This window comes from Melospiza georgiana, chromosome 2 (assembly GCF_028018845.1).
Source record: "Melospiza georgiana isolate bMelGeo1 chromosome 2, bMelGeo1.pri, whole genome shotgun sequence".
Taxonomy (NCBI): domain Eukaryota; kingdom Metazoa; phylum Chordata; class Aves; order Passeriformes; family Passerellidae; genus Melospiza; species Melospiza georgiana.
This window is the reverse complement of record NC_080431.1, coordinates 26,559,598-26,587,260: the sequence shown is the minus strand read 5'-3', so window position 1 is coordinate 26,587,260 and position 27,663 is coordinate 26,559,598. Positions and strand designations below refer to the sequence as shown.

General features: G+C 41.6%; 1 protein-coding gene across 2 annotated transcripts; it reads right to left on the bottom strand.

Annotated features, from left to right (window-relative positions):
* Nucleotides 1-4,121: 4,121 nt before the first annotated feature.
* Nucleotides 4,122-12,070, bottom strand: AKAP17A (A-kinase anchoring protein 17A). Of its 2 annotated transcripts, XM_058045334.1 has the most exons (6): nt 12,037-12,070; nt 11,569-11,700; nt 10,485-11,227; nt 8,296-8,444; nt 7,434-7,674; nt 4,122-6,061 (listed from the first exon to the last, which is right to left on the bottom strand). In XM_058045334.1, exons 3-6 carry the CDS (start codon nt 11,157-11,159, stop codon nt 5,165-5,167), a joined length of 1,962 nt encoding a protein of 653 aa, XP_057901317.1. In that variant the 5' UTR covers nt 11,160-11,227; nt 11,569-11,700; nt 12,037-12,070; the 3' UTR covers nt 4,122-5,164. The 2 variants fall into 2 exon arrangements, with proteins under 2 accessions (XP_057901317.1, XP_057901315.1); XM_058045332.1 differs by having other exon boundaries at nt 10,485-11,700.
* Between the last annotated feature and the right edge of the window lie 15,593 nt (nt 12,071-27,663).

Here is a 27,663-nt window from a genome sequence, read left to right as displayed (position 1 = left end):
TCCAGTAGGGAGCAACTCTGCCTTGCTATCATGACCAAGTCTCTAAGTATACCCAGTTTATAACACATGCCCTGGAAGGGCCCTGAGGTATTATTTTGTGGTCTTTTTTAAGCAATCCTTAAAAACCAAGATACTTAATATCATACTTTTTTCTTTGAAATAGAATATCAAGTTTAAAATGCTCTTTTCTTCTTTGTAGCTTCTAATTATTCTCATATTTCACAACAGATGCATTTTCCTAGTAACATAACTATTATTTCCATCACTTTTGACACACACCAATTTTAGTTTTTTCCTATTTTCATCACATATACTAATAGCAAATATTTGGAGTGGGCACAAAAACCTGTATCTCCAGCTCATTTTCTAAGCAAACCCTCCCTTCTCTTTAGATTCACTTACAGGAAAATCTCTCAGAATATCTTTTAAAGTGCATCTCAGGCAATCCAAAGTTGTTCTTGGTTTAACTTGTGGACTGCAGATAATCTCTCAACATATAATTCAACTACATAATAATTGAGATTTCTATCAGTGGAAAGTCCCAGCAGATTAGAGTCATAGTCTTCGTGAGGATAGCCAGCTACACCAGCCTCAAGGGGTGGATGCAGAAACTTTAGAGAGAGACACAGATGCAAACAGAAAACCAAGAGAGATAGCAGCTGAGGCAGGCTCAGAATTTGCTTGTGTTCTGCCACAAAGAACACAAAGGAAAACCATGGGTACACAACTGCCTTAAACAGGCCATTTCAGAGGCTTGGCTTTGTTGGGCATGGCAGGAACACCTCCTGCCCAAGGGAGGTCGTGAATAAATTCCTCATTTTGCCTTGCTTGTGCATGCAGCTTTGGCTTTACCTTTATATTGTGTTTATCTCAATCCACGAGTTTTTTCACTTTTACCCTCACAATTCCCTATCCCATCCCACTAGGGGTGTGTAAACACCTGCATGGAGCCAGCTGCTATAAATCACAGCAGCAAGACGTGCAATGAACAGAAAAGATTTTTTTCCAACTCTTCCCTTTTGCAGGGAAGGTAGAAAGTAACAGCACCACTAGGCAATTCCTCTGAGTGTTGACATGTCTGGGATCATGTGCAGAATTGCAGGGAAAATCTAAGTGAAGGTGATCGGTTCTTGTTCGGACACTTTGCTGGCAGTGCCTGGGAGTGACATCCCTTCATATTGTCCTACAAATAGTCCAATATCATGGACAGCACACCTGAACATCCCATGCAGAGCAGGTAGAGCTCACCTGGCAGGTGCCACAGTGCACAGGCTGTTAGATTAGTTATCAATTAGAGAGCAATTCCAATCAGCCTTAGCCCTTCAAAAATTTCATAACATATGCTATGGCAAAGCATTAGCCTGAGCTAATAAATGAATTTAATTTTTTTTTTGTCAGGCAGCAGGAGATTCAGGTGCAGCATGAGGGGGTACCAGACCAAATTCCTTTTCTGTGCTGCCACTAAAGAAGGAAGGATGGTGGTGCACATCACTTCAAACAAGCCTCCAGAGCCCAGTATTACATTAATATAGGACACTTGATTCATTCTGTGCATTCATTCAGTTCTGAAGCATCAACCCAGTTCTGAAGAATCAACAGCAACTAGATTGCTGCTTTATACAAACACTAGAGACAACTGCAAATTTATTGTGAAGCAGCAAAAGATACCTTCTGCAAATAATATGCTCATCAGACTTGGGAAAGGCCAGATCAACAGCATGTAATGTAAGCTTACTAAAATGTGTGTTGTATTCAGAATAACCAAACCTCAGAAGCAGGATACCAGATCAAGACACAGGCAATGCATAATAAACACAAATTTGATCTGTATAGTAATACAGGACATCAGTGGCCAATTTTGCCCATACATTTATGAATTAAGGTATTTGCCAGACTAGTTGGTTTAATTGCTGTCTTATATAGAATGTAAAATCTCTAACTCTGCTAGCAAACATGAGTGGCCACAATAGTCTGTTATATAATCCTATATAAGAACTGCCCTAAAGCTGACATTGGTGCCAAATTCAGGTAGTCCTGATCACCAGTTGACTCTCACTAGTTTGTCTTTATAGCTTGTGGCACTGATAGAATCTTGTGTTCACAATTTTGGGTGCAACTGCAGAAACTCCCCTTTTCTCTGTCAGCTTTAAAGACGATGCTTCCTGGTAACATAACATATTTTTATATACATACCTAATTATGCCTATGTCTTTGTTTTAGGACACTGAATAGGTTACTCTGCAAAGGTAGAGCCAATTAGAAACAGGATTTGGATATGGTTCCAGTTTTGGTAATAATTTTTACTAATATAAATTACTGCTGGCAAATTGACTCACACATTTTCAAAATTCGTTTACCAGAGCAGGTAGTAATTAGATGGAAAATATCACACTAATCATATTGAAGGGCTTTGGCCTTGCTGTTGTACCAAAGCTGTCGTTTGACTAAGCTGCTTCCCAAGCCACCTAGTGCAGGCTGAGGCTAGGAGATAAAAAGAAAATTGCAGGTCAAAGGGCTGGTATGTGCAGAGGCTCATCAGCCCTCAGACAGATACAAGAGGAGACATTCCTTAAGGATAAACCAGGACTATGCAGCAACACTGTTCATAGCAACAAGAACTTAGATTTCTTACCCCTTTGAGACTCCTGTTCTTCTTTGTTTCACAAGGGCCGCAGAAAAACCATTCCTGGTTGCCACTGCCAACAGCTGTGACAAGTCAGCAGCACATGCAGAGAACACATGCACCAGATCCTGTCCAGAAAAGGGAGCTCAAGAGCTTTGGCCCACGAACTTCCCATCCTCTTCAGCTCAGACCTTGCTGAAAGCAGTCTGTGATTAGCAGGGTTCACACCTCCAACAGGAAGAGGTCACATGCTCCTTGTATCACTAGATGATCAGTACATTTTAAAACTATGCATCCTCAAGAGCAAATAGGGTTCCCACTTGATCCTGTCCTTCTGGCAAGGACACATTGTGGTGTCAGATGTGAAATCTCTCCTGAAGCCACGTGCAACAATTGAGGTCTATTCTCATAGCCAAGAAAATTCTCCTCCAACTTCATCATGTGAGTTAAGAATGATCAAGAATGACAGCAGAACACTGGAATGAACACTGGGCATTTCTTGGGACAGTACATGAAATAGGGCTCAGAGGTCTCTTTCCCTGATGCCTAGACTTTCCAGCAGGCATGAACACAGGGCTGTAGCATGAAGTTGCCCGATCTATGGTTTAACAGGATTTACACCCTGTGTTTATACAACACCAATCATGCTAAATGTGGAAATTTTTCCACTAGTGAAGGAAATAACCTACCAGTTAAGAGCGAACCTGACCTTTCCTCAGCAACAAAGCCTGCTGGTTTTAAACTAAGCTTGAATTGACAGATATGGCTGCTTGACACAAGGCAAGAAGCTGGGTCAGCTCTTGACTCGGCAAGGGAAGATTTTGGAATGACACAGAAGAAACAATGCCCTCCTTGACCAGATGGCAACACAGTAAGTGATGTGCCCCAGGACACAGCTGGCCCTCCTGGCTACACTGAAACCCATGTTCAACCTGCCATCCATCACAACCCTCAGGTCCCTTTCTGCAGGGCTGCTCTCTGTTGTCTTGTTCCCCAGTGTGTGTGTACCCCCAGAGCTGCCCCATTCCAGGTGTGGATCCAGCATTTGCCCCTCATATGGCTGGTGACTGCCCAGTCCTCTGATGTGTCTATGCCTCTGCCTTTGAGGGACACAACAGCTCCTCACAATTTAGGTTGTCAATGTCTTACCTTTTCTGTCCACAGCTAGTACCTACAAAGATTTCAGCAGCATGGTCTAGTAAGGAACAAACCCACATGGATTCTGAAAGCAAAGCAGACAAACTCATTCAGCCAAGGATCCAGCTGAGCTGAGCACTAAGGTGCTTCTCAGACACTCCAGGAAATGGATGCACTTTGATTTCACGCATCAGGGTGAAGAAAATGGCATCTGAAGGCTGTAGTTAAAGAGCACACATCCTGCTGAATTAAGAATTGGGGCAACTGTAACATAACAGGACTATCAAGAAGAGAAGCTTAGCTTCAAATGTGCTGAGTGATGCTTTCAACAAACAACTTCTTAACACAACACTTCTGCAGATTTTAATATACTGACACATGAAAACAGCAACTTCAGTTCACTGGAAACAGTTTTCTTTTTAATTTTACCATAAAAATGCAAAATAAACTCTTTCACTGTAACATTATAGCTTTTAATATTCCTGAGCTGCATTTTAAAAGCAAAAGTATTCTTAAACAGATTTAACAAGAGACACTGCAGCCTTACTTTTCAACAACACAAGTAAAAATAATTTAGCAAGAAGGCCCCTTTTTCAAGACAATGTTTAGCTCTTTATGTACCTGAAAAAATGTTTCAAGTAGCCCTATGCCACCTGAAATTACAAAGCCAAATATGTCAACAAAATACCAGAACAACTTTCAACCATTTTACCACTGCTTGTTACTTCCTACACCAGGTGTGCCTCTCTTACACAGAAAGTATTATACAAAGGCATTACACACCAGAATAATGTGGGCCACAAAGCTTGGCATCATACAGACATATGAAGGAATCAAAGCAGTTTAAAAGGTATCCTGCATAAATTCATCGTCAGTTTTAGGAAAAAATATGAAAGTCCTGCTATCCATCTCAATCAATAAAAACTCTACTTTGTTAAACGTGATTTCATTGAACGCACCAGGAAACACTTTAAATCAAATCTGTATGTAACAGCTTGTCACCTCTGAAGTTCCTATAGCTGGCACACATGTATTTTTTAAGCCAAATTAGGTGATAAAAACTAAATACACTAAAATTAAGGTTTAGAAAACTGAAACTGAAGAAAACAGGCTGGCTTTTAGCACTTTAGGAACTTCAGTACAAGCACAAGTGATTACACCTACATTGTGGCAGAAACCTAGAAAGAGACAACAAAGGAAGGAAAGTCAAAATCAGGCATCTCTTTTCTTGATTTCAAGGACTAGATGCACGCTTAGAATTGGTTGAAACAATTGTGTTTCCTATAGCAGTCACACGGATGAGGTCTGGTGTCCAATTCTGTGGCCCTTTGGTCCTACCAGAGCCTTTCAAAGGAGCCAAGGTCTCCACTACCCACTCCAAGAACTCCTTTGCTGACTGAGTGATCACCTCCGGTGCCTTCGTCTCCTGCTGGCACTTCTGCGACTGCGGCTCCTTTCCCTCCTGTCCCGCCTGCGCTCCCTGCTGCGCGTTCTTCTGTAGCGGGAGCGTCTGGGGCTCGCGCTCCTTCGCCGAGGGCTGCGGCTGCGGCGAGGGCTGTAGCTCCTGCTGGAGCGCCTGTAATACCTCCTGTCCTTCCTGTGCTTCTCATCCCGGGAGCTCACATCTCTTCTGTGCCTGCTGCTCTCCCGCCTACCCTTGCTCTCATCACTGTTTATGCTGCTACATGAATGGCTCTTTCTTCTCCTTGGCTCTGTTCCACGTTTGTCCTGCTCACAGGGCAAGTCCTTCTTGCAAGTGTTCTGGTCACAGTTAGAGAGGCTCTTCTGGTCCTGGTTATCGGCGGGCACACATGAAAGTACCCCCGAACCCTTTTTGTCAGAACACCTCTCAGAGTTTGTAGTATGAAGATGCTGACCTTCTTTGACACGAACTTTGTCGTGAATGTTGCCATTTAAGTACTTGCATTGAGTGTTTACACTTTCAGGGGATGCTACTTCTGTTTGAGAGCCAGGAGCAAGTTTGGCTGTAACGGCCTGTCCTGAGGTAGAAGTGATGCAGCTGGATGACACAGTGTGGGGAACAGCACTAGGGCTTTTCAGCATGTCAGTCTGAGATGCTTCAGTTTCTTCTTTGTTTTGATTAACTGCATCCATTTTCTTGCTCAGAAGATTGTTCAGTAGTTTCTCCCTCAGCTCCTTTTCTTTCCTCTGCAACCCCAGTGCTCTCTCTTTTTCCTCTTCCACACGTTTAAGCTCAGCCTCCTGGAGCCTCCGTCTCTCCTCTAGCTGTTGAAGACAAATCTTTTCTTCATTCTGTTCTTGCTCCAAAAGCTTTACTGTCTGAAAAACAATCCAAGGGAAGAGTAAACAAAAAATACCTCCTCCTGTTTCCAAGTTACAACATAACACAAAGGCAGCAAAGTGGCAAGAAAATAAAATCTAACCAACAGAACTTAACCATCCCAAAATAAATGGTGTTTCCTTTTTAAAGGGAAAAAAAACCAAAACCAATCAACCAACAAAACCCACTAATCCAGAACTGCTGTAAGTTGAAACATTATTTGTCCACAGTTCTTGAAGAGAAGTTTTGTCTTTGTGGCTCCTCAATATAACAAAAGTAATAACATGTGAAACCTGCACAATTGAAATACATTTATCAGGGTCAAAACTTGAAGGTTTCAGTCAAATTTAAAATTTCAAAATTCAGTCAAATTGAAAATACTTTAAATTTTATTGAAAATTACTTCTTTTAGATGATTGCCATCTATGGCTCATAAATGACTTTACAATAAGTCCACAAAACCAGCATGTAATTAAATGGACAATTATAATGTAGAAACTGATTGTCATGTTGTCAACCATTCTAAAAACTCACGATACTGGAAAAGGTTTTTCTATTCTGATCTAGTCAAGGGCTTTATTATAGACCTCAGAATTTTCTAAATGAAAGAAACACACTCTCTGCTTCATCAGATAACCCTTCTGTTCCACAGCTACAAAGTTAAAAGACCTGCAAAAGGCATTTCTCCCTTCTTCTAGTATGTAACTGATCTGTGAGTTCAAAAACACTCCTGAAATGCACTGACATAAAGAAAAAAACCTGTGCTTTTCCACACAGATTTTCGTTTCTACAGACAATATTTCACATTCAGTACACCCTAATACGGTTTTATCCAAGTCTTAAGCTTCAGTGTTTCGGTGAAAAAAATAACACTACTGTTAGAGACCTCTGCTGACAGTACTCTTCCTACAGAAGAAATACTGTGCATTTCAAACACTGACTAATGAAAGTTCAATTTCTGAAACTGCAAAGAATAGTGAACAGAATTGCTGCAAGGCAGATGGGAAACAGCATCTAAACCAGAATTAGAAAAGGAGTCTTGCATCTTATACTCTGTGTTTAGCTCACTTCATCATGCTCACATGTTCTTCTACTGGACTAAAGAAAACCTGACAATTAATTTACAGATAAAACATGCTATTCAGGACTATAGGATCAAGCTCACTTTCCATTTACCTACAAGTGCATATGTTACCAAGAGACAAATACTGTTCCACTGTGCTTTTCTGAAATTTTGCTCTAAGGAATAGCAGCTGCAGAGGTAGTAAACCTTGTGTTTAATGAACAGTGCTCCCCACCTCCTCTCAAGCCAGCAAAGGGCTTTGTTCTGTTGGATTCTTCATTAGCTTCTGAAATAAGTATTTAAATTACCTTTGCTCTGCTTAGCAGTTCTGCAATTAGTCTAATGGACTGAAGATTTCTCTGAGCTAACAGGAGTTTCCTTTCTTCTAGCTTTATCTTCTCTTGAAGTTTTCTCTGTTCTTCAGCTTGAAGCTTTTCAAGTTGCTTTTTGTTCCGTCGAACTTCACGATCTTTCTGTTTCTGTTCTCTCTTGCGCAACTTCTCTTCTCTTTTTCTCTCTCTCTCATATTCTTCAAGCTCTCTCTGCTTCCTAAAAAGAGAAATATTTTTCCCTTATCTAGGCAAAGCACAATTTCAAACTTCTACTGTATGTTCAATACATTTTACACTTCAAGTAAATTTGTTTCTAAATAAGTCATGCTGATGAAGAACAAAATAGAAAACTGAACATTTTAGCCTTTACTTGTGACAGCAAACAATCATATTCTAACTATTTTTAAGTTTGATTTCAAAGAAACAAAAATGCTACAGCAAAGAATTGTTTTTTAAACTTTGACCAGAGATAATAACAATGCATGAGGCAGCTGGGCAGAGAATCATCACAGCCACAAGAAGAATACCAAGCAAATGAATGTCTGCAGTGGTGGTGGGTTTTATTTCTGTGATTAGGCAGCTTCTGCTAAAGGCCAATGGTATCTGAAACCAGGTGTCTAAAGGCAAGACTTTTAGGAAATTGAGTATTTTGCAGGTTTAATATTTTGAACTGAACATAAGCATAAGTGGTAAACTAAACCACACTCACCTTTTAAGCGCTTCATTTTAGCTAGAGACAGCTTGTGTTTTTTTATTTTCTATCTTTTGATGGTGCTATGAAGGAGTATTTCTTATGTCTGATTGTTAAAACTATAACTGAACAATAAGAGGGAAGTACCTTTCTTCTTCTTTTTGCTTTTCCTCAGCTTCTTTCTCTTTACGTTTTTGTTCTTCTCTCTGCTTTTCAAGCTCTTGAAGCTTTTGCCTTTCAAGTTGACGCTTCTTAATCGATGCATCACTGAGGTGTTTTGTTGAGTCAAAAGAAACCTGCACATGATACAATTGAAAGCAGTTTTAAGGAAACAAAAAAAAAAATCAAAAATTACAACCTGACAACTTTAACTTAGACCTTGGTGTAAGTACAATCAGATATGTAAAACGTTATTCAAAACAAAGGGAACTTCTCTATGTGCCCAGCGAAAGCACCACTTATTCTAATCAGGTAATTGGGTACTAAATGTGTGCACACATGCAGTAAAATCAGATACCACTTCTATGTCTCACAACCAAAAATAAACCTCAGTGTGGCTGAGACTCTGTCTGTCCAAAGATTTCAATGTGTCAGAATGGGCACGCACAGAACTCCTAATTAATGCAAGCTGTTAGGGACTCTACAGCACTATGTAGAAAAAGGTTTAAATAAAGGCCTTCTTTTCTGTCTAAAACTGTTAAATTAAATTCAGCAGAAGATGTAGTTCTACAGCATTCAGCACCTGGTTCAAGCCTCTGCACCACTTCTAAAACCAAGATTCCCAAATTGAGTACACTGGGCAGAAGATCCCAAGTTGTGGGAACAGAAAGAAAAGAAAGACACACACATCTGAAAAATGAGACTTCAGAGGCGCTCAGCTTCCAGGATATATGAACACACCTTGGTCATGTCCTGCTGTGTGCTGGAACAGGACACCACCAGACATGACAGCCCTGGTGTCCTAATCTCCAATTCTGAGTGCAGGCAGGCAGGGATCTGTAACACATTTCCACAGACCCATGGTCATTGAACCATGGGGCAGAGAACAAGGAGCACAGCCTCTGCAGTTTAACCTACTCAGGCTTTAGGCATAAATGATGTTTCACTAACAGACTGAGGGGACAAACAGGTACAAACAGACAAGGTGTGGTGACCTTGTATGACAGTGAGCTGCTGTCCTGACAGGGCAGCTGCCAGGAAGGCATGACTCTTCTTGCACAGCCATACTAAACTTGGGAACCCTGATCCTCCTCTGCATGTAAATGACAGGCTGAGTTTCACCAGGTCAAGGCACAGTTTCTACCCCACAACTGACAAGCTTTGATAACAAGGTAAAAGATTGCAGTATTTTACTTACACTGACTAAACTACAATTTGAATAGATATCTGCATGTTCCCACATTGCACAAAGGAATGCTCAAGGTTTTTTTCTGAAATACACTCCCTGGTTTCATGAATGACCACTGAGCATACCAAAATACAAACATTTCACTCAACCAATATGTAAATGCATAGACCACTCCCAAACAGAGTAAGTTTTCTTGAGGCTGTGCTATCAGAGACACTACATCTGAACAGACTGCCTTGTTCCCTCCTGTCACAGCTGTAATTTCTAAGACAATGAGGTTACAGAAGATCACTTCTGGAAAACTCTGTATGTAAATATTATGAAATAAGCATAGGAAATTAACAGGAAGCTGTGCTCCAAATGAAAATTATAATTTAAATTTTTGTGGGGCCTTGCTGTATATCAGGTACACAGATGATTAACTGTATATTTCCCAGACCAGACAGGCCACATGCTACTACTAAGCCTTTTAGTTCTGACCTTCAACTGGCAGACCCAGGTATCAGTGCAGGGACCAGACACAGAATGTGAAATTCTCCCGCAAAACATCTCTCTGCACTGAACACATGAAAGTATAATGCACTTTACAGCCATTCTTATGGTGAAATTTGTCTGAACTTGTTCTGAACTAGAATTCTAAGTGAAATTGCAATTTATAAACACATATTCTTTTCTAAAGCAATTTAGAAAATTGTATTCATAAACTTGATCCTTCCATCAGCATTTTTCATTTCTAGAACAGTCTTGTTAAGGAAAAAAGCAAAACCCCGCTCACTGTAGTTACATAATCTAACAGCACATTTTTCTACCAACATTTTCCTTTGAAAACTGTATTATGCCTGTCCCATAAAGCCACATTAATGCTGTCAGTGTCACCTGTTGCCATCACTGTGGTGTACAGATAAAGGCTTCAAGCGCTATGGCAATAACATTTCGCCGTACTCAGACCTTCATGTGGGCTCCCACACAAAAGGCTGCAGTCTCTCACCTTTATATTGCAAGCCACAGCTTTGCCATCATCGCCCTTGTACATGAGCTTCATCCCTCGCAGGGCATTCATGGCCTCGATGAACCCTGCGTACTCCCGGTACTGGACATAGGCTTCAAAGTTTAAATGGCCTCCAAAGCTGAAAGTGTGAAAATTCCTGCCAGTCATCTCTTCTCTGTAAGGGTCCAGCATGGGTATGTCCACATTACGGATCTCTCCAAATTTCTGGAAAACTTTTATAAGGACTTCTTCACTTGGCTTTTCTGAGCCAGTCTCCTTGGCTGCAAACCACTTACAAGGCAAACCCTCCAGGTGAATGGTGTCCGGCCTTTCCCCAGGCAAGGTCTCGTTCATATCTTTTGCATCTCGGAAAAACGAGTCCCAGTCATGTCTGGTAGGAAAGTCAATCTTGTACTCTGCAGCACGCACTTTCAAAATGTCAGAGAAGCCGCTCAGTTTTATTGTTTTGCCATCAAGGCACGCCAGAAAAGATTTAACCAAACTTTTGTTCTCGACCTCTCCTTCAAACCTAATGAAATCCATTGTGCTTTTAGAAATCCGCAGAGTGGAAAACTGATGAGTTTGCACCATCCCCTTCAATCTTTCCATCACTTCCCAGTTCGAAATGGATTTTCCCGGTTGCTTCAGCTGAGGAAGTGCCACACTGATGGTCATTTTTGTAATGGGTTTAAGGTATAACCCACAGGGAGCACAGAGCTCTACAGCTTCTGATGTATCATGAACTATTGTTGCAGCAGCCATAACAAAGAAAAAGCATAGGATAAAAAAAATAAAAGATGCAAGTTTAAGTTGCAGGCCAACAGTAGTCAAATAAAATAGCCCTTATCCATAAATAATTTAATTCTTTGGCGATTTAACCATTCCCAAGTTAAAACGATGTCTCTTAACACAAGAGTGAATTAGATAATTACAACCGAGTAGTACAAACATCTTAAATTACTTTACAACCACTAGAGCCTATAAGTAATTAAATCTCTGTAAGGCCTCTGAATAGAAAACTAGAAGCTGATGACAGTCTTAGGAATACATGAGGTTGGTATGTGATTGCTCAGAAAGCAGCTACCCTTTCTCAGGAGGGAAGGGACTGGCGGCGCGATGTCACACCGCTCCCAAATCTACTTAACAACCAGTGAACCCCAGCAGGCTGGCGCCGAGGCGGATCTCACGTTCTCCGGAAGGAAGACCTGGAAAGTGTCTGCAACGAGAGAAAAGCGCCCCTTTTATTGAACAGACCGAAGCCCCACCGCCCCTCCCTGCCGGCAGCGCCGAGCAGGCTCGGCGGGACAAGGCTGGGTAACAACACCGCGACTCACAGCGGAGCCAGCGGCCACCGCCGGCAGCTGCCCCCGGCGGGCGGAGCCCGGGCGGCGGGGGGACACCCCGGGAAGATGCCAACGGGAAAAGCGCCCCTCGCCGACGCCAGGCTCCACCCGCACCCCCCGCCGCCGGCTCCTGCGCGTCCCCCGGCAGGCGGAGCCCGGCCCGCGTCCCTCGCTCCCGCTGCCCGGACGGGACCCCCCGCCCGCCTCACCCGCAGCCGCCGGGACGGCACCACCCCGCGTGCGCCGCCGCCGCTTCCGCTTCCGCGTGGCGCGAGGCCGCGGCCTGCGGGAGCGCCTCGCTGTGGCGGGACGGCGCCGCCTGGCGGCGGGGCGGGGCGGGACGCGCGGCCCAGGGACACGGGACCTGCGCTCTCCGGGGAAGCACGGCCGCGTTCCCGCCCTGCGCAGGGACCCTGCGTGCGCTGAGCTGTGCTCTGCTGTGCTGTGCTGTGCTCTGCTGTGCTCTGCTGAGCTGTTCTCTGCTGTGCTGAGCTCTGCTCTGCTCTGCTGTGCTAAGCGCACACCCGGCGTCTGCGGACAGCTGGGGCTCGCTGCATGGCGATGATCCCCTTTGCACAGAATCCCTTTGGTGGGAAAAGCACCTCTGACTCATGGAGTCGTGGAGTCCAGCCTCTGACTGAACACCACTGTGTCCATAGGCCATGGCACTGAGCACCGCGTCCAGCATTTCCTTAAACACCTCCAGGTGACTGCACCACCTCCCTGAGCAGCCCATCCCAATATCTAATCATCCTTTATGTGAAGAAATTCCTCCTAATGTCCAACCTAAACCTTCCCTGGCGCAGCTTTAGGCCATTTCCTCTTGTCCTGTCGCTGGTTGCCCGGGAGAAGAGGCCGACCCACCTGGCTACAGCCTCCTTTCAGGGGGTTCCAGGGAGTGATAAAGTCCCCCCTGAGCCTCCTTTTCTCCAGGCTGAACAACTCCAGCTCCTTCAGCTGCTCCTCAGGGCATGCACTCCATGGGACACACACTCTATAGGACATGTGTTCCCTCTGTCAGCCCAGGACATGAGCGCACAGCCAAGGCCACCCTGACCCTGGAAGGCAGGGCAGGGCTGACTGTGCTCACCTGCCCCTGCTCCACCATTTTAAAACAGGCTCCGGGTCCAGCCTTGGACAGAATTGCACCATTTGAGAAACTGTGACTGCAGAAACCTTCAGCAGCAGGCTGGGTGTAAATAGTGCCTTTGAAGCACCACTGACCTCAGTGCAGGAGGTCACCCTCAATCCAGCAGCTGCAGCAAAAACGCAGTTGTTTTGCAGAGGTGCTACTTCACACCGCAGGTGTTGGTAACTGCTGGCCCTACTTTGCTCCTGTTATGGTTAAGTAGCAGTATTAACACAGAATAAAGAACTACCAACAGCATTTGAAACAGTGTGTGCTTTGTAGTCTGAGAGCCCCTGCATTGTATGTCACACCTTCTCCTACAAACCGGCCCTTGGGAGCACACAAAGCTAGGCCAGATTTGTTCCAGGGACTTTGAGCAGCAGCACAGGGAGACCCTGCATATGGCAATGATTTTGAATCCTGTGCATAATGATAGCCCCACTGCTCAAGACTGTGCCAGAAATCAGTATTCTGTATTTTAAACTCAAAGACTAGAACAATGCTCTGAAAAGTTACAAAATACCAGCGTTGAGGTTACTCATGACAGGACATCAGCCACAACTTTAGAAGCTATCACAGTTTATTTTTCTGATATACTCAAAAGAACTATTACAAAAATTATATTTAAATGGACATGAGGAAGTATTGATAATGTACACACCTTTTAAAAGATGTAATCAAGATGTAATCACAAGATGCATCAGTACTACAGTATAGAAAGGGTAAAGTGTCTCTGCTGAAATGCAGTCTGTTATGTTGGGCAGATATGTTAATCTCATTTTTTATTTTTTCAATGAGATACTTAATTGAGTAAATGAAATGTCTCTCTTTGGCTTTCAGAGTCTGAAGTGAAGGTCAGTAAAGGATATGACACCAACGAGGCAGAAGGATGAACCAGCAAAGGAAATATCTGTAAGGGGCAGTGTCTGAATGCAACTATGCATGTAAATCTGGTTTTTACTGTAAGACATTGATTTTCTCCAACTCTGTCAAATACGTTGTGCTGTTGACCTTACAAACTGTCTATCATGTCTGAAAGCTTTTACCGTTTTTCTGACTTCAACAAAGAGTCTTATGGGAGGTGTCACTTCTGCCTATTCACTCTGTTCTGTACCTTCCGTAGTTAAAGCACCAAGTCCCACAGAAGTTCACTAGGGGGAGTGCTTGTTATTACATATAAGAGATCTATTCATAAGCACAATTAAAATATGCTATAAACAGCAGACACTAGATTTTGTGTTCATGCCAGAATACAGATCATTCTTCCTTTCTTAGAAGAGGATATAATCCTCCCAACTACACACGGTACTATCTGGGTACTTCTCCTGCTCTTCCTGAAATGCACCTTTTTTTTGACCTTAGTGGTCATTTGCAGAATTGCACGCAAGGTGTTACATGGGTGTTTACATAAAATAAAATAACATTCCCAGCATAATTCCATTTCCTTTCCTTCCATCTTCCTTTCTTTCTGAAACAAATCAGAGAAAAAACCTTTTTTTTTAGTTTAAAACTTAGCTGTATCTCTTGGAGAATGATTCATCTAAGTGTGTTCATCTAAATCTTTGCTACTACTCCAGAAATGCTCCTGGTGCATATCCTTTTAGAATCAGAGTATGTTGCACCCTGTATTTCCTTTGGATATTATTTTGGTTTTCTGTTGTCACTGATCAGGGGACATCTCTTTATTCTCTCCCACAGAGGGAAAACTGAATGATTCACTGTGCAGTTGAACAGTTTATGAATGGAAATTGGAAGGGGAAGCAGGAGCACAGAAGAATCTCTCAGATGAAATGATTGCATAACTGTTGAACAGACATTACAATGTTGGTTTTAGGCTCTAAAGAGCCTCTCCCCACAAAGCAAAATTAATCCCTTAAGTGGGTAGGAATGGAGGAATGAACCTGAAATATGTTGGTTTATTTCCCATGGTAAGAAACAGCTCCACAAATAATTCCATTTCCTTTCATTAGCTCTACTCTTTCTTGTTTGGATTGTTCTGTGTGTCACTGAAGTTTGTGGGTGTGACAGATCATCTGCCTTGGAAACAACACATAGCATTAGATGTAATACATATGCTAATTAGTAGGGCAGCTTCAATTAACTAGAATTAATAATCACTTCCCAGACCTAGTTCTATACAAGTCTAACTATTGCATTTTGCTTAAAGCAATAGAATATGACAATATAAATATCCACTTTCACTCTCTCTAACACAGCCTTATGGCAGAGAATCAGCCTTGAAGCACTGTGTAGGATGCAAAGCAGATAATTTTCTACTAATTGATCTCTCTGCCTGTGCCCGCTGCCATCTATCTCACACTAAACAGAAATAGCAACATTTCTTCTTTTTGCTTTCACTGAGGCAGTATTGGCATCTGTTGTGGTATTGGTTTATGAACTGTCTGGTCAAACTATAGTGTGCTGTAGCCTATAAAACATAAAAATTAGATTTAATTGCCAAGACACATTGTACTATACTTGTTAGCACAATGTGTTTTTTAAAAATTTTAGTGCTGTGTTGTCAGATGCATTGCTGGTTATTTCAGTTTTTATACATACATCCATGAAATGTTTTCACATAATGACAGATTTCAAGAACTGTCACTTAAAATAAATGAAAATGTAAAAGACTTAAAATTTTTTCCTACATTTTTTCCAATGTCTGTGTAGGGGAAAATATTTTAATTGGATTCAAATTAATGCTTGAAAATTAAGTATTTCCTCCATAGTATTGCATGTTACAGATTGACACCAATCATGAAAGCATCTCATGCTTTTATGTACACTTTTTATATACAAACATTTTCTTAGTCACTTATGGAGTGAAAGGCAAGAGCTGTTGACCTTTCTGAAGCAAAAAGAACATCAAGTTAATAACATTAACCTTCCTCAGCAGGATATTTCTTTTGACAGCTTCCACAAGAGTAATTTCAAATGCAACTGTTGACACCATAAAGAGTTTATTTGAGTTTTTTAAAGCCATAAAACTGTATTATTAAAATTGAAGAATTACAGTTCTGAAGAAGACAAGACCTTTTAAGCAGACAATATCCCCTCTGTAGGTTCAGCCTGCCCTGCCCACTAAAAGTCTCACTAATCCAAAAAGACCAGAGATATTTAGTAGATCTGGCATAAGTATAAATGATTGGCATCAATTCCATGGTTTAGCAGCAATGTCTGAGCCTATTCCAGTGCCCCATTAAAAAGTAATGAAATGCAGGCAAAACACAAGGAATGCATAGATAACTATACTATAACTATTAGCTTATGTAGATAATGGACAAGAAAGAAGAAAAATACTAATATTCAGAACTGAAGTTTCACCTTGAAGATCACTAACAGGAAAACAGACTAATACAGGAAAAATGGAATGTAACTTGAATTGAGTGACTAAGCCCCAAGAGGGATGTGGAGTGCAAGGCAAGGAGTGAAGCATAGACTCTGGCCCAGAGAAAGAGAGAGGGACATATCTGCAAGTAAAACATTACTAAGTATTACTAATTCAGAACTGCATTAATTATGGGAAATTATTATTAGCATCACTATTTTTACCAGATACTTCTAATTTATGTCAAGAGTAATGCAGATAAAACTAACATTGAGCTTTTGACTCTATATTAAGAACTCTGAATATGTACTGGTTTTAATCATCAAGCCTTTCTGACTCCTACTTCTTGGAAAGCCCCAGCTTACTTCTCACTTCTGAATCTTTTCACCTCTGATGCTTTCAGGTTTTTGTATTTCTTGTTTGTGTGAACAAAGCCATGCTGGACATACAGAATTTGTTTTCATTTTACTAATTTTATGGAAGCTGCAGTGTATATTACTACTCCAATCTATTTTGCTTCTATCTTCTACTGCTTAATATATGATGTTTCCTTAGAGGAGCTCATGTTAAATGATGACTCCAAATGACTGGGTTGGAAGAGACCTTAAAGATCAATCCGCTGAATATGAATGAAATAGCTGAGGTAATAATTTCTTTCAACATCCCATCTAGACCCCAAAGAGGACAGCCTTTTCCCAGTTTCAGACATTTGCACCAGTCAGGAAGGATTCTCACCTGATCTGCTTAGCATGGGCCACTACTACCAGTGCAGAGGAGTTTTCTGGTTTAATAAATTAGGAAAACAAATGCAAACACCTTAACACTAGGAAGGAACTTTAGCATAGAAATGGATTTGACAGGAACAACAGAGGTCTAAGGAGCCTGTAAACATTGCTGGCATTACCTAATGTGATGTCTTTGTTAGTTGTCTCCAAAACAGGGTGTCTGTACCCCAAGGAGTGTGAAAGACAATACAGGGCAATGCAGGAAGAATATGGTTTTGTATCATTAACAAATGAAATAAAAATATGAATTTAAAAAATATTCATTCTTTCATATTTATCTCATCCTTTTAAATTCCTATTTCTTGTAGGTTTTATAATGTACATAATATGTTATTACAGTAGTACATCTATATAACTTGTTTACAAATAAACATGCATATATTGAGAGATTGTGCTTAGTTTTTATTTTTTTTTACTTGAGTTTCATGATCAAAGAAGTTTGGACATCTGTGTCATATTGGAATCTCCTGCACTGGATATTTGTCTGATCAGCTGCAAAGCATGAGCCTTGGTACAGATTAGGACTCCTCATGTGGCCAGCTTTAAGTAGCACTGTTGAAACAGGTTACCTGTTTTTTCCACTATGGAAAATTAATCTAATGGGTGAGTAACAGGGACAGATCAAGCTGCTAATACAGATACAACATATTGCTTCCCTCATGCACATCTCCATCTTCTTCTTGGATAGTACTTTATATTTTAAGAAATTCTTTGCAGTTTTCCTTTCTTTAAAGGGAAGTTACATATACATTGGAATTTCAGTGTTGCAAACCATATGTCAGTTCTGGAAAAATGCCTCTGATGGTGACTCCAGCATTTGTGATGCAAGGTGAGTGAAACAGCTGTACAGTGCTCCATGAGTAACAAAAAAGGTTTTTGAACTGGAAAATTTTAGCAAATATTCTAAAATAGCTTTGTCAGTGATTAAAAGAAAAGAAAATAAGAAGTAAGCATAATAGTATAACAGATCTATGTATTGACATCCTACAGCAGAAATGCATTCACTAAGAAGAGACTGAAGAAATTCAATGTACATTAAAAAATCAGGTAGGACAATAATTTATTTATTTATAATATACAAAGTCATTAAGAGCAAAATTAACTCTTTCCACAGTTTGTTTGACTGACAGGAGTATTTGATTTGTGGTAGCATTTGTTCAGTAGTAGTAGTTTGAAGAGATTGAGTTTGTCTAAACTAGAGAAGAAGAACCTTTAGGGGGCTTAGTGGGAAGGAGCTCATTATCTCTGTTTAGGGTGAGTTAAGCAGGAGTTCAAGGCTTCAGAGTGAATAAAGAGCCACATCTGGAAGATTTTTTTTCTTTTTTCTCAATTAAAGGTGAACAAATTGCCTGAAAAATTTATACTCCCCATTATTCTGTCTAAGAAAATGTTAGATAAATATTTAATGTCAGAAATTGAACTGATTCTGCCACAGGCAGAGGATATGAAGAAATAAGACTTCGTCCAGCCCTATTTGTTTTGTAAAACTGTATTGTTTTGTAAAATTGTTTTGAGTTATACAGGGCTAAATCTGGCTTTTGGTCTACCTTTGCTTTATCTCTCAGTGAAACAAATTCCAGAAGGAGAAACCCCTCTACCCAAAAATGCCAAAAAATATTTTACCCAAAGTCCCATGGATTGTAAGTGATGTGGTTTTATTTTTCTATATTGATTGTGTAATTTTGTAAATCTGTACTGTAATAAGTCACATTTTCTTAAAAATATCTGTATGGAATTCAGCCTTGACCATGGTTAAATAAAGCTGTGAAAGAATCCCTGTCTAAGGCAATAGCTCTTTCCTGAAAACAGGGTTTCATTGTTATATCTATTGATCTAGGTAATTTATTTAGCTAACTATGTATTTTGCTCTTGCTCAGTTGTTTAATTCCACTGTGTTTTATGTACTTTACATATATAAATCCATCTCAGAAAAGGGCTGAGGTTTTTAGAACTGCTTTTGTAATTTAACAGGAGCATGAGTCAGATTTTGCCTTCTGAAATAACTTAGGCTTCATAAAGAAATATTTTCCTCAGTGTCTCTTTCCAAAGACCTGCTAGTGTTAAATATGGACGAAGTTCCCACAACAGCAGAAGTGAGCAGGATGAGGACTGTGTGACAGCAAAACCCAAAACTCAGAGAGCTACTCAGTTTGTTCTGCTTGTTCTTCATGAGTTTGCTGCAGGGAAAGAGGCTGTTCTTGTCCTCCTGCCTGCATATGAATTCAGCAGACTGCTGAGAGGGCAAGTCAAATTGGGGTGATGAGAACAAGGGAAGATGGGTGAGATGTGGATGCTGTAGGGACAGTGGAGGACAGGGAGATGACCTGTACTGGTGGTGATGCACCATGGTCACCTGGTTAATGTGGGGAGTGAATTGACTTTTCTGTGGAAAGCTTTCACTGTCCTGGAAAGAGATATGTGACTTTATGAAGACATTATTGAATTAATAGTCACTGCATGTAGAGCTTATGAATACTCAGGTTGACAATATACAGAGCTTCTCAAGGATTTCACATAAAGAAATTAATTATAACTAGGCAAAAGGTTCTTTCCAAATAGAAAGGCTAGTACAGAAGTGGGTTTGTAGTAGCTGGTTTTCTTGTGAAAGAGTTAATGTGAAAAAGTCTGGTTTCTGTCTTCACTCCACTGTTTTCCTCACAGGACAGTTACTTGACAATTTAGAATAAACCCCAGGGAGCCAGTGAAAAAGTCCAATGGTTTTCACTGGTTTTTATATGACTTTTCAAAGAAGGATAACATGTTACATAAGGAAATTGACACCTTCTGTAAAAACTCCCAATAAAGGACTAAAGCAGATTCTGGAGTCTTGCAGATTTTGCCCTCCACTTCTGTTAGATATGATGCCAGAGCTAGTGAGGTCATATCATAGCCTATACCTATACCTCTCTGGTGAAAAGGTAAACCCTAATGAGAAATGTCCAAAATACTTCATTTTCTGTTCATCTGTGCTCTTTTGACCATGTGCTTGCATCTCTGTGTGCACACAGAGTAGCTGTATTCTGGTATTCTGGGGCTTTTTTTCCCCTCAGTTTTGTGCCCTGATTTTTATTTAGGAAATTACTGGAACCTGTAAAACCAGGCATCTTCACAAATGACAGTAGCTAAAAAATGAGCAAAAGAGTACCCTTTCTGCTTCCACTGTTCCATAAGGATGTCACAGCCACCGTGCGGTGGGCTGCTCCACAGGAGGGAGCCGGGAGTGGCCATGAGGTTGGCAGGGCCATGCTCTCCATGGCAGGTCAATCCATCAGCAAGGGAGCAGGGATAAGACAGGGATGGTGCTCATGGCCAGCCCAGAGCCCTGCAGCCACCTGGCAAGGCCCCAGGGATGGGGGCAGTAGGTGGTGGCCAGCAGGTACAGGCTGGGCACAGACTGTGGGGTAGCTCAGGAAAGGGCCACGGCTGAGATCTGGGCGTGGATGGAGTTCCCAGGAAAATGGGAGCTGTAAAGCTACTTCAGTGATACTCTTTCTGCCCTGACTCTTTTCCAGCAGTGTGAACCCAGCCAGGCTGCAGAAACAGGGGCAGCACCCTAAGCCTGGGAGAATGGGGGCTCAGCAACAAAGCTGGACTGAATTTTTCTTGCATCACTGAGAAATGCTGTTGTATTACCTGGAGAGTCTTCTTGGAAGCATATTGCATTATCAGCAAAGTCTCTGGGTTCCAAACAGGGCTCTCTGGGTCCTGGAGCATGAGGCCAGCAGTGTGAAAAGCTTTAGGGTCCAGTGGGGCCAGTGTGGCCATGGTCAGAGGAGCCTGTACTGGGGGCAGAGGCTGCAAGGTGTTTGTGCAGCAGACAGGGAGCATACTCAGTAAAATGCTTGAGGGTTTGAAGCTTTCAGAAGCATCAAGCTCCTGGAGGAAGGGCACCACCCAAGGTGTGTTTCCTCAGAGGAAATGTAATTTCTTAGAATCTTTGGTTTGTGAGAAGTCAAGGGAAGAAGGCGTATCATTGTGTGTGTAGTTCTGACTCAGACCAAACTCAAAGTTTAAGAGTGCCTGAACTTCCCAGAAACTCAGAACCCTTTCTGATCATCTCTGGAAGAAGGCTTGCTCCACTCACCATTTTGTTCTTTAGAACAAAAAGAATTGATTTCTGCACAAGTCCTTTTCAGGAAGCACATTGTTCTCTTGTGGTTGTAACTGAAATTTACAGCACAGAATATATATATTAACGAAAAAGATTTTCATGGTAGAGAAAAGAGAGGACTCTAAAGCTGTAATGAGGCAGAAAAAATTGGAACAGGTAAAAGCCTTGAATGCTGAGATCCCCCCTATTTACATTTACTTCATACAGCCACAAAGATAACGACTTTTTTTGTATTGTGGTATGGACTTACTGGTATCAGGAAGGGATAAAAGCAGACAGTTTTAAAATCTTTCTCTTCAGACAGCAGTTAGACCCTAACAGAAATGTAATTTGATAGTAGTGTGGCTCATATATATTTCAATACAAAGTTTCAATGTGCTACCTGATACTTCAGTGTGAGAAAATATTGCTATGAATATAACAGTCATGAGCATGCAAATGAACTTCATATCACTTGTTTTAGATGTTAAAGTCTCTTTCCAGGCAGTGATGTAGCTCATGTTACACTCCAGTAACAGATCTAATAGGAACAATGCAAGGCTTTTTGGTTTTTTATAGATTTATCCCTACCTCACCATACAAGTGTAGGTTATTTGGATGAAATCTTTCATGGAGAAGCAGCTGCATTGCCAAAACCACATCAATATAAAAGTCTTAATGGATTCCAGGAACTGGTCTCTATAGTCTGTCTGACCCCTCCTATGTGGCTTCTACTTCAGGCAGTTTGCCACAGTGATGAGCCTCACCTGGGTACAACAAAGTGAAAATTAACATCTTCTTGTTCCTCGTGATATGCTACAGGGAGCAAACAGAACTTTGTTCACAGTGTAAGTGCAGTTTTATCATTTTATCTATGGATTGAGACTGTGGCCATGCCATAACATGAAAGCAAATAGATTTGGCCTCACGTTCAAATGTACAGGAGAAACTACCATAAAATCTGCATGAGGCCACAGTATTGACATGAAAAGGCTTTAGGCACCTGCTCTGAGTCAGAGTAAAAATGTCCTTTTCTTAGAGGTGTTTCAGGTGTTTTATTACTGTTATTAGAACAGTAATATGGGAATGAACTTTCAATTACAACCCTTCACTTGGAGCTCAGAAACCTGACAATTCAGTCATACAACAAAGTCATGGCATTAAACATGTTCTTCCTGCCCTGCTTTGGCAGCAATTCCCTGGAAGTGAACAACAGGGGTTTTCAGCAGGTGCCACTGCCCCAGCCTCAGGAATCCAAAACTGAGTCAGCAGCACCTCTGGCTATGACCCTGCTCAACCCAAGGCAGATCTCCAACTTGCTGAGATGGGCACGTTGCCTCTCTGTGCTTCAGTCTCAGGCACCTTCATCCAGGGATCTCCTCTGATGTGGAGCCAAGCCAGCTACTCCTGACCCAGTAGTGTCCCAGGAGCTCTGAGGTAGGTGCAGGGGTTTTGCTTTCAGCATCTGAAAAATCTTGTCACTCCTCAGCTGAGCATTCAGGGTCCTGCTTCAAAATGGCTGTGTTATGGTAGTGCTTTGTGTGAGTGCTGATCCCTTGCAGCACTTGTGAATTGGACTGGCTCCCTTTGAAGTTGTTCTTTGGACAGTACTGAACTTTGAGAACTGCATCATGGGCCATTACTTCTTGGACTTTAACAATCTTTGTATAGTTTTTCTAAAGCTTTTTAAATTATACTTCAGGGCCGTCTGGGTGAAACTATCAGGACTGGTTAGTTTTTTCTCACTTCCTCTCATTTGTATCAAATCTCCAAATAATGCAAAGAACCCGCCTAAACTGAGATGCATTGAGAATCCCTTCCCGCCGTCTGCCTGTACTTCAGTACTTATCTCTTGCCTTCAAAATGACCAGATTTTCCTATAGCTTGTAGCTCCTCAGCCCTGAGGATCAGCTGCATCCAGAAAGGGATGATAGACACCTGGGAGGAATGAGTCAAATGGAAAGGAAGTCAAATGCTTGGTATAGATGAGTAAACAGTCCTATTGGGGAGTTCAGGAAGGAGATGGAAGGCCAAGGATTGAAGATAACTTTTTTGGTTTCTGAAAAAATATTGTTAAGATGGGTGAGGGGGAAGGAGAGGAAGAGGAGAAGGGCATGCTAGTAACAACAATTGTGTATACAAGTGGAATAAAGAGAGACTTTTACTGGATGTCAGAGCTCACCTCCTACTCTGGTACTGCAGATATGTGTATTTCCATCCCAAGCTGTATTCTGTCAATCTTGATATTTGCTGTCCAAAACCCAAAACTTTTCCATTATTGTAACACCAATGTTCCTGCTCATGGCTGATAAGCCCAAGCTTTTCAACTCTGAATCATCAACCGAATCTTTTGTCTCAGGACTGAATACGTGCTCATGTATTCAGGGAATAGGAGAAAGAAAGTACATGGACATAGGGTCAGAAAGCTATTAATTATACAAGTAGTTTCTTTCTTGTTCTTTCCTTCATGATTACTTTATATTGCTTGTTGAAAAGTAGAGTACAGCTCCAAAGAGCAGAAACAGATTTGCAAGAATTATTTGTTAGAGTTGATTTCTGCTGAAAAAAACCCAGAAAACAAACAAACAAAAATGCCAAAACAAAAAAACTCTACACCCCAAACAAAATAAAAAAAGCAATAACAAAACCAAACCAAACAACCCCTCCAATTTCCAGTTTGAAGGAGCCAAGGTCCTGCTGGAGGTACTGCTGTAAACCAGGGATGGAAACTCCTGTTGTCATGGCACCACCTGGTGGGATCTGCTCGTCCCTGCAGCTCCCAAATCCCTCACGTCTGATGGAAATTCCCCGGCGAGTATTTTGTATTTTGCCCATGGGCTGGTCTTTCAATGGAGCCCAGATGCACCGGCAGCCCAGTCCATGATGGGGCACAGGCATAGCCAGGTCTTCAAAAAATCTGTCCCATCATCCTGCTGTTTACCAAGTTTCAAAAGTCAAGCCAAGTGCACTCCAGGCTCGTCTCCTTGTAAATTGAGTCTGATTATCTGTAGTTACGGAGCCAAAACTGCACGTAGGCTTGTGTGCAGACACAAAAGAAATGGAACTGTGGAGCTTGGAGCACAATAATGAAGCTCCTCTAATGAGCACTATCAACAATACCTGGTTTTGTAGCATGTATGATTGACATTAGTAGTCCTTTGTGTCCATAGAGGCAAGTAGAGCAAGGTGACCTAGAATAGGCATCCTCTGACTGAGGCCAAAGGAAGAGGAGGAATATGGGTATGTACTTAAAGAGCAAGCTTTCTCACGGCATTTGTGCAGGGGGAGAGTGGTTTTCATGCTATACAATTTGGCATTCCAAGCTAATTCTAAAAGTGTCATTTAATGAGTGCTTACTTTCCTTTTGGTTTTTCCTGTTGTTCTGGAAACATTTAGCTTGCAGTCTATATCTCTGTGCTGCAGCTGCCACAATATCCTTCAGAGAAGGATTATCCTACATCTTGCAACAGCAGCATGATGTGTCAGTGCAGCTGCCTGGGCTTCTTCCACCAGGTCATATTCCAAACTGTTGATGATGCTGGATTTTTTCTTTTCACTGGGGGGAAGTCTTTTGTGGATAAATGAAACTGGTTTAGATTCAACTCCATATCACCTCAGATAGTTTTTTAAATAGCATTAATTGGTTAGTTTTTAATTGTGACTTGAACTTTCTTCTTCACCTATTTTTGGCTCTTAAGAGAAAGTTTTCCATCCCCGTAGTTGCAGGAAAAGGTTTCAAGATATGGATCTCAGTGAATGACAACTTATAAAGTAATTATTTAAGAAATAAATTATAAATAAATAAATTATAAAATAATTTGAAACCATTTCTTACTACTTATCACATCTAGGATTTCTAGATGCATGAGACTGGCAGTAGGACTTCCAAGTAAAAGTGTGAAGGAATAAAAAAGCATTACTTTCTGGTCCCATTCTCTAATTTTGCCACATTTAATTTGAAAGATCTCTACATATAGCTAGCAATATTACAGACTAAATCTGCTAGAGTATCAGCTGCACCAACTGGTACTAACTCAGACTCTTTTTCTAATGTGTACACCCACAGAAATGTCATAGTTATACCACTTTTATCGTTACATCACTGAGAAATGGGGATTGGAGAGAGAAAATCATTTTTATACTTGTCTGTTATCAGATTTTATCTAAGCTTCAGTCTGAAGTAGTTTTGTTACTATAGATTGAGTATACCAAAGCTTATTTTGGGAGCCTACATCCTGAAAATATGCTCAGCAATGGCTTTAATGAGTTCAACTCATTAAAAAACCTATGAGCTAAAACTTGCCTTTCTGGAGTAAGTCATGGAGGATGGGATTCAGCTCATGTGAATTAAACAGTCTAAAATGGGAGAGTCTGGATAAATCCTGGGGAGTGATAGACACTCCTATCTAGAAAAGAGATTTAATTTCTTGCCAAGGAGGAAGTGAGGGAGAGGAGGGAGGCAGGTCCCTGCTGGTGATCAAAATTTTCTGGTTTCTGTTGCATCTCTCAGTCAGAGCAGAGCCCAGACAGGTTCCTGAAGACATCCCAGGCTCTCCAAGCCACAGTCTCAGCTACCCTGAGAGAGGCACACTTCAGTTTGGCATTGGGTTCATGGGCAGCAGTTTGAAAATATAATCTCTGGGACAAAGCCCCACATTGCATCCAGTCCAGGGCCTGCTGAAGGGATAAAAGCTGGGGAGAGTGTGGGTAGAAAGCAATGACTTGGGAGTCAACTAATTTGATTTTCCTGAAGCTGCCCTACAACAGAGGAACATTGCAGACACTTGGAGTAGCATCTGGCTTTGCCGTCCATCCTGCTGTGTCCCTTCCCTTCCCTGGACAGCAGCTGTTTGCTCCTGCCTTGTTCTGGCAGGAACAGGAGGATGTTTGTGGTGCCAGCTGTTGCTGTAGGGAAAGGGGAGCACAGCTCATCTCAAAAGTGGGGAGCCAGGAAGTTCTGCACAGAAGGAGGATCTTGCAGGAGGTGGGAGCAAAGTTTCAGGATCTGATGCTCATGAAGGTCAATGCTCCTGTACAGGGTGTTTGTTAAGGCTTCTACATGTGTGATTAGCCTACCAAATAATTAAATTTAAATATATTCAGTGTAGCTCAATGAGCTGCAATTAGTGATGCACTAGCCTTATTTTTTATTCTGTTGCTCATATTTCTTCTCCTTTGTAAATTGATGTTCCCTAATGCTTAATCAGTAGGAAATGCAAACTAAATGTGTCATAAAATTGCTGATTTCAAAAACACATTTCATTTTTCTCCATTGTTACAAAAAACAATAGATGGAGCTGAAACCTGCAGGAAGTATGCCTTATCATCCATGGCCATGGGCTCGTTAAAGACTCAGCCTCTCACATTTGAGGTATGTTTCCAAGAACAGAGGTTGCAAACAGATCACTGCATGTGTTAATAAAAGCTAAGGCAGCCACTCATATCTGTGTGTGGAAGGTCAATAATGTCCCCACATCTGAGGCGAAGCAGAAGAAATCTGCAAGATAGAAAATCCAGGACAAATTAGTTCACACTTTGGGAACTGGAGCAACACAAAATATTTATTTCTTGGAGAAGCTTACGTGTGCTCAGAGATTTGGAAATCTAGCTGCCACTGCAAGTTCAAAAATCAAAATCTTTAAATTTCCATCAAGGCCTTAAATTAAGGTTAAAGGTACTTCAACATTGGAAGTGGAAAAAGAAATCAAACCTGAGAAAAGTTTATTTTAGATCTTAGCCTTTTCACAAGGTCATAGTGCCCAACTACATAGGAAACCAAGAATTTCTTGATTATTTTCTTTTCTGCTTGTCTCATTTGGCTTCTATGTGCTTCTTAGGAGTTTGTTCAGTGCTGAACTGGTCAATGATAACCAAAGAAAATGCTGCTGCAGATATTTTTGGACTGAATTTTTGTTCCCAGTGAGCAAACAGGCTTGTTTTTCTGCCACTGGATCCAGCATCCCCAAAGGTGTCCAGGTCATGTAAGAGAAGAATGGCTCATAGTGGGCCAGCAAGTTGGCCACCTTAACTGGCATAGCTATTGCTGCATCCCACGCCTCCATTAGAGCTACAAAAATATGTTAAACAAGCCAAGTGACCTCAGCATCTCCCCTCAAGACCCTTCACCATTTCCATTGCCCTTCCTTGGACACTTTCTTTCTTATATTGTGGTGCCCAGCAATTAGCTGAGGACTTATCATTTGTAGCTTCAGGAGCTCAGCATCATGGCAGAGGCCACCAGGAAGTCACCATCACCTGTCTTCTCTCATGCCTGCCCAAGACTCCCTCTACACCTCACTAACCTTGCAGCAGCAGGAGCTGTTGCAAGTGAAAATTGGAATTTCTGAGGTGAGAAGTGGGTCCTTTTCAGAGGATGGATGGAAAAAGTGAAAATCCACATAATGCTCAGGGAGGAAACCCAGGGAGGGATGGAGGGACTTTCTCTGAATTCACATGCGGATGGTGCTTTTCAATCTCCAAATTCCTCTCCCCTCTGTCCTCCAG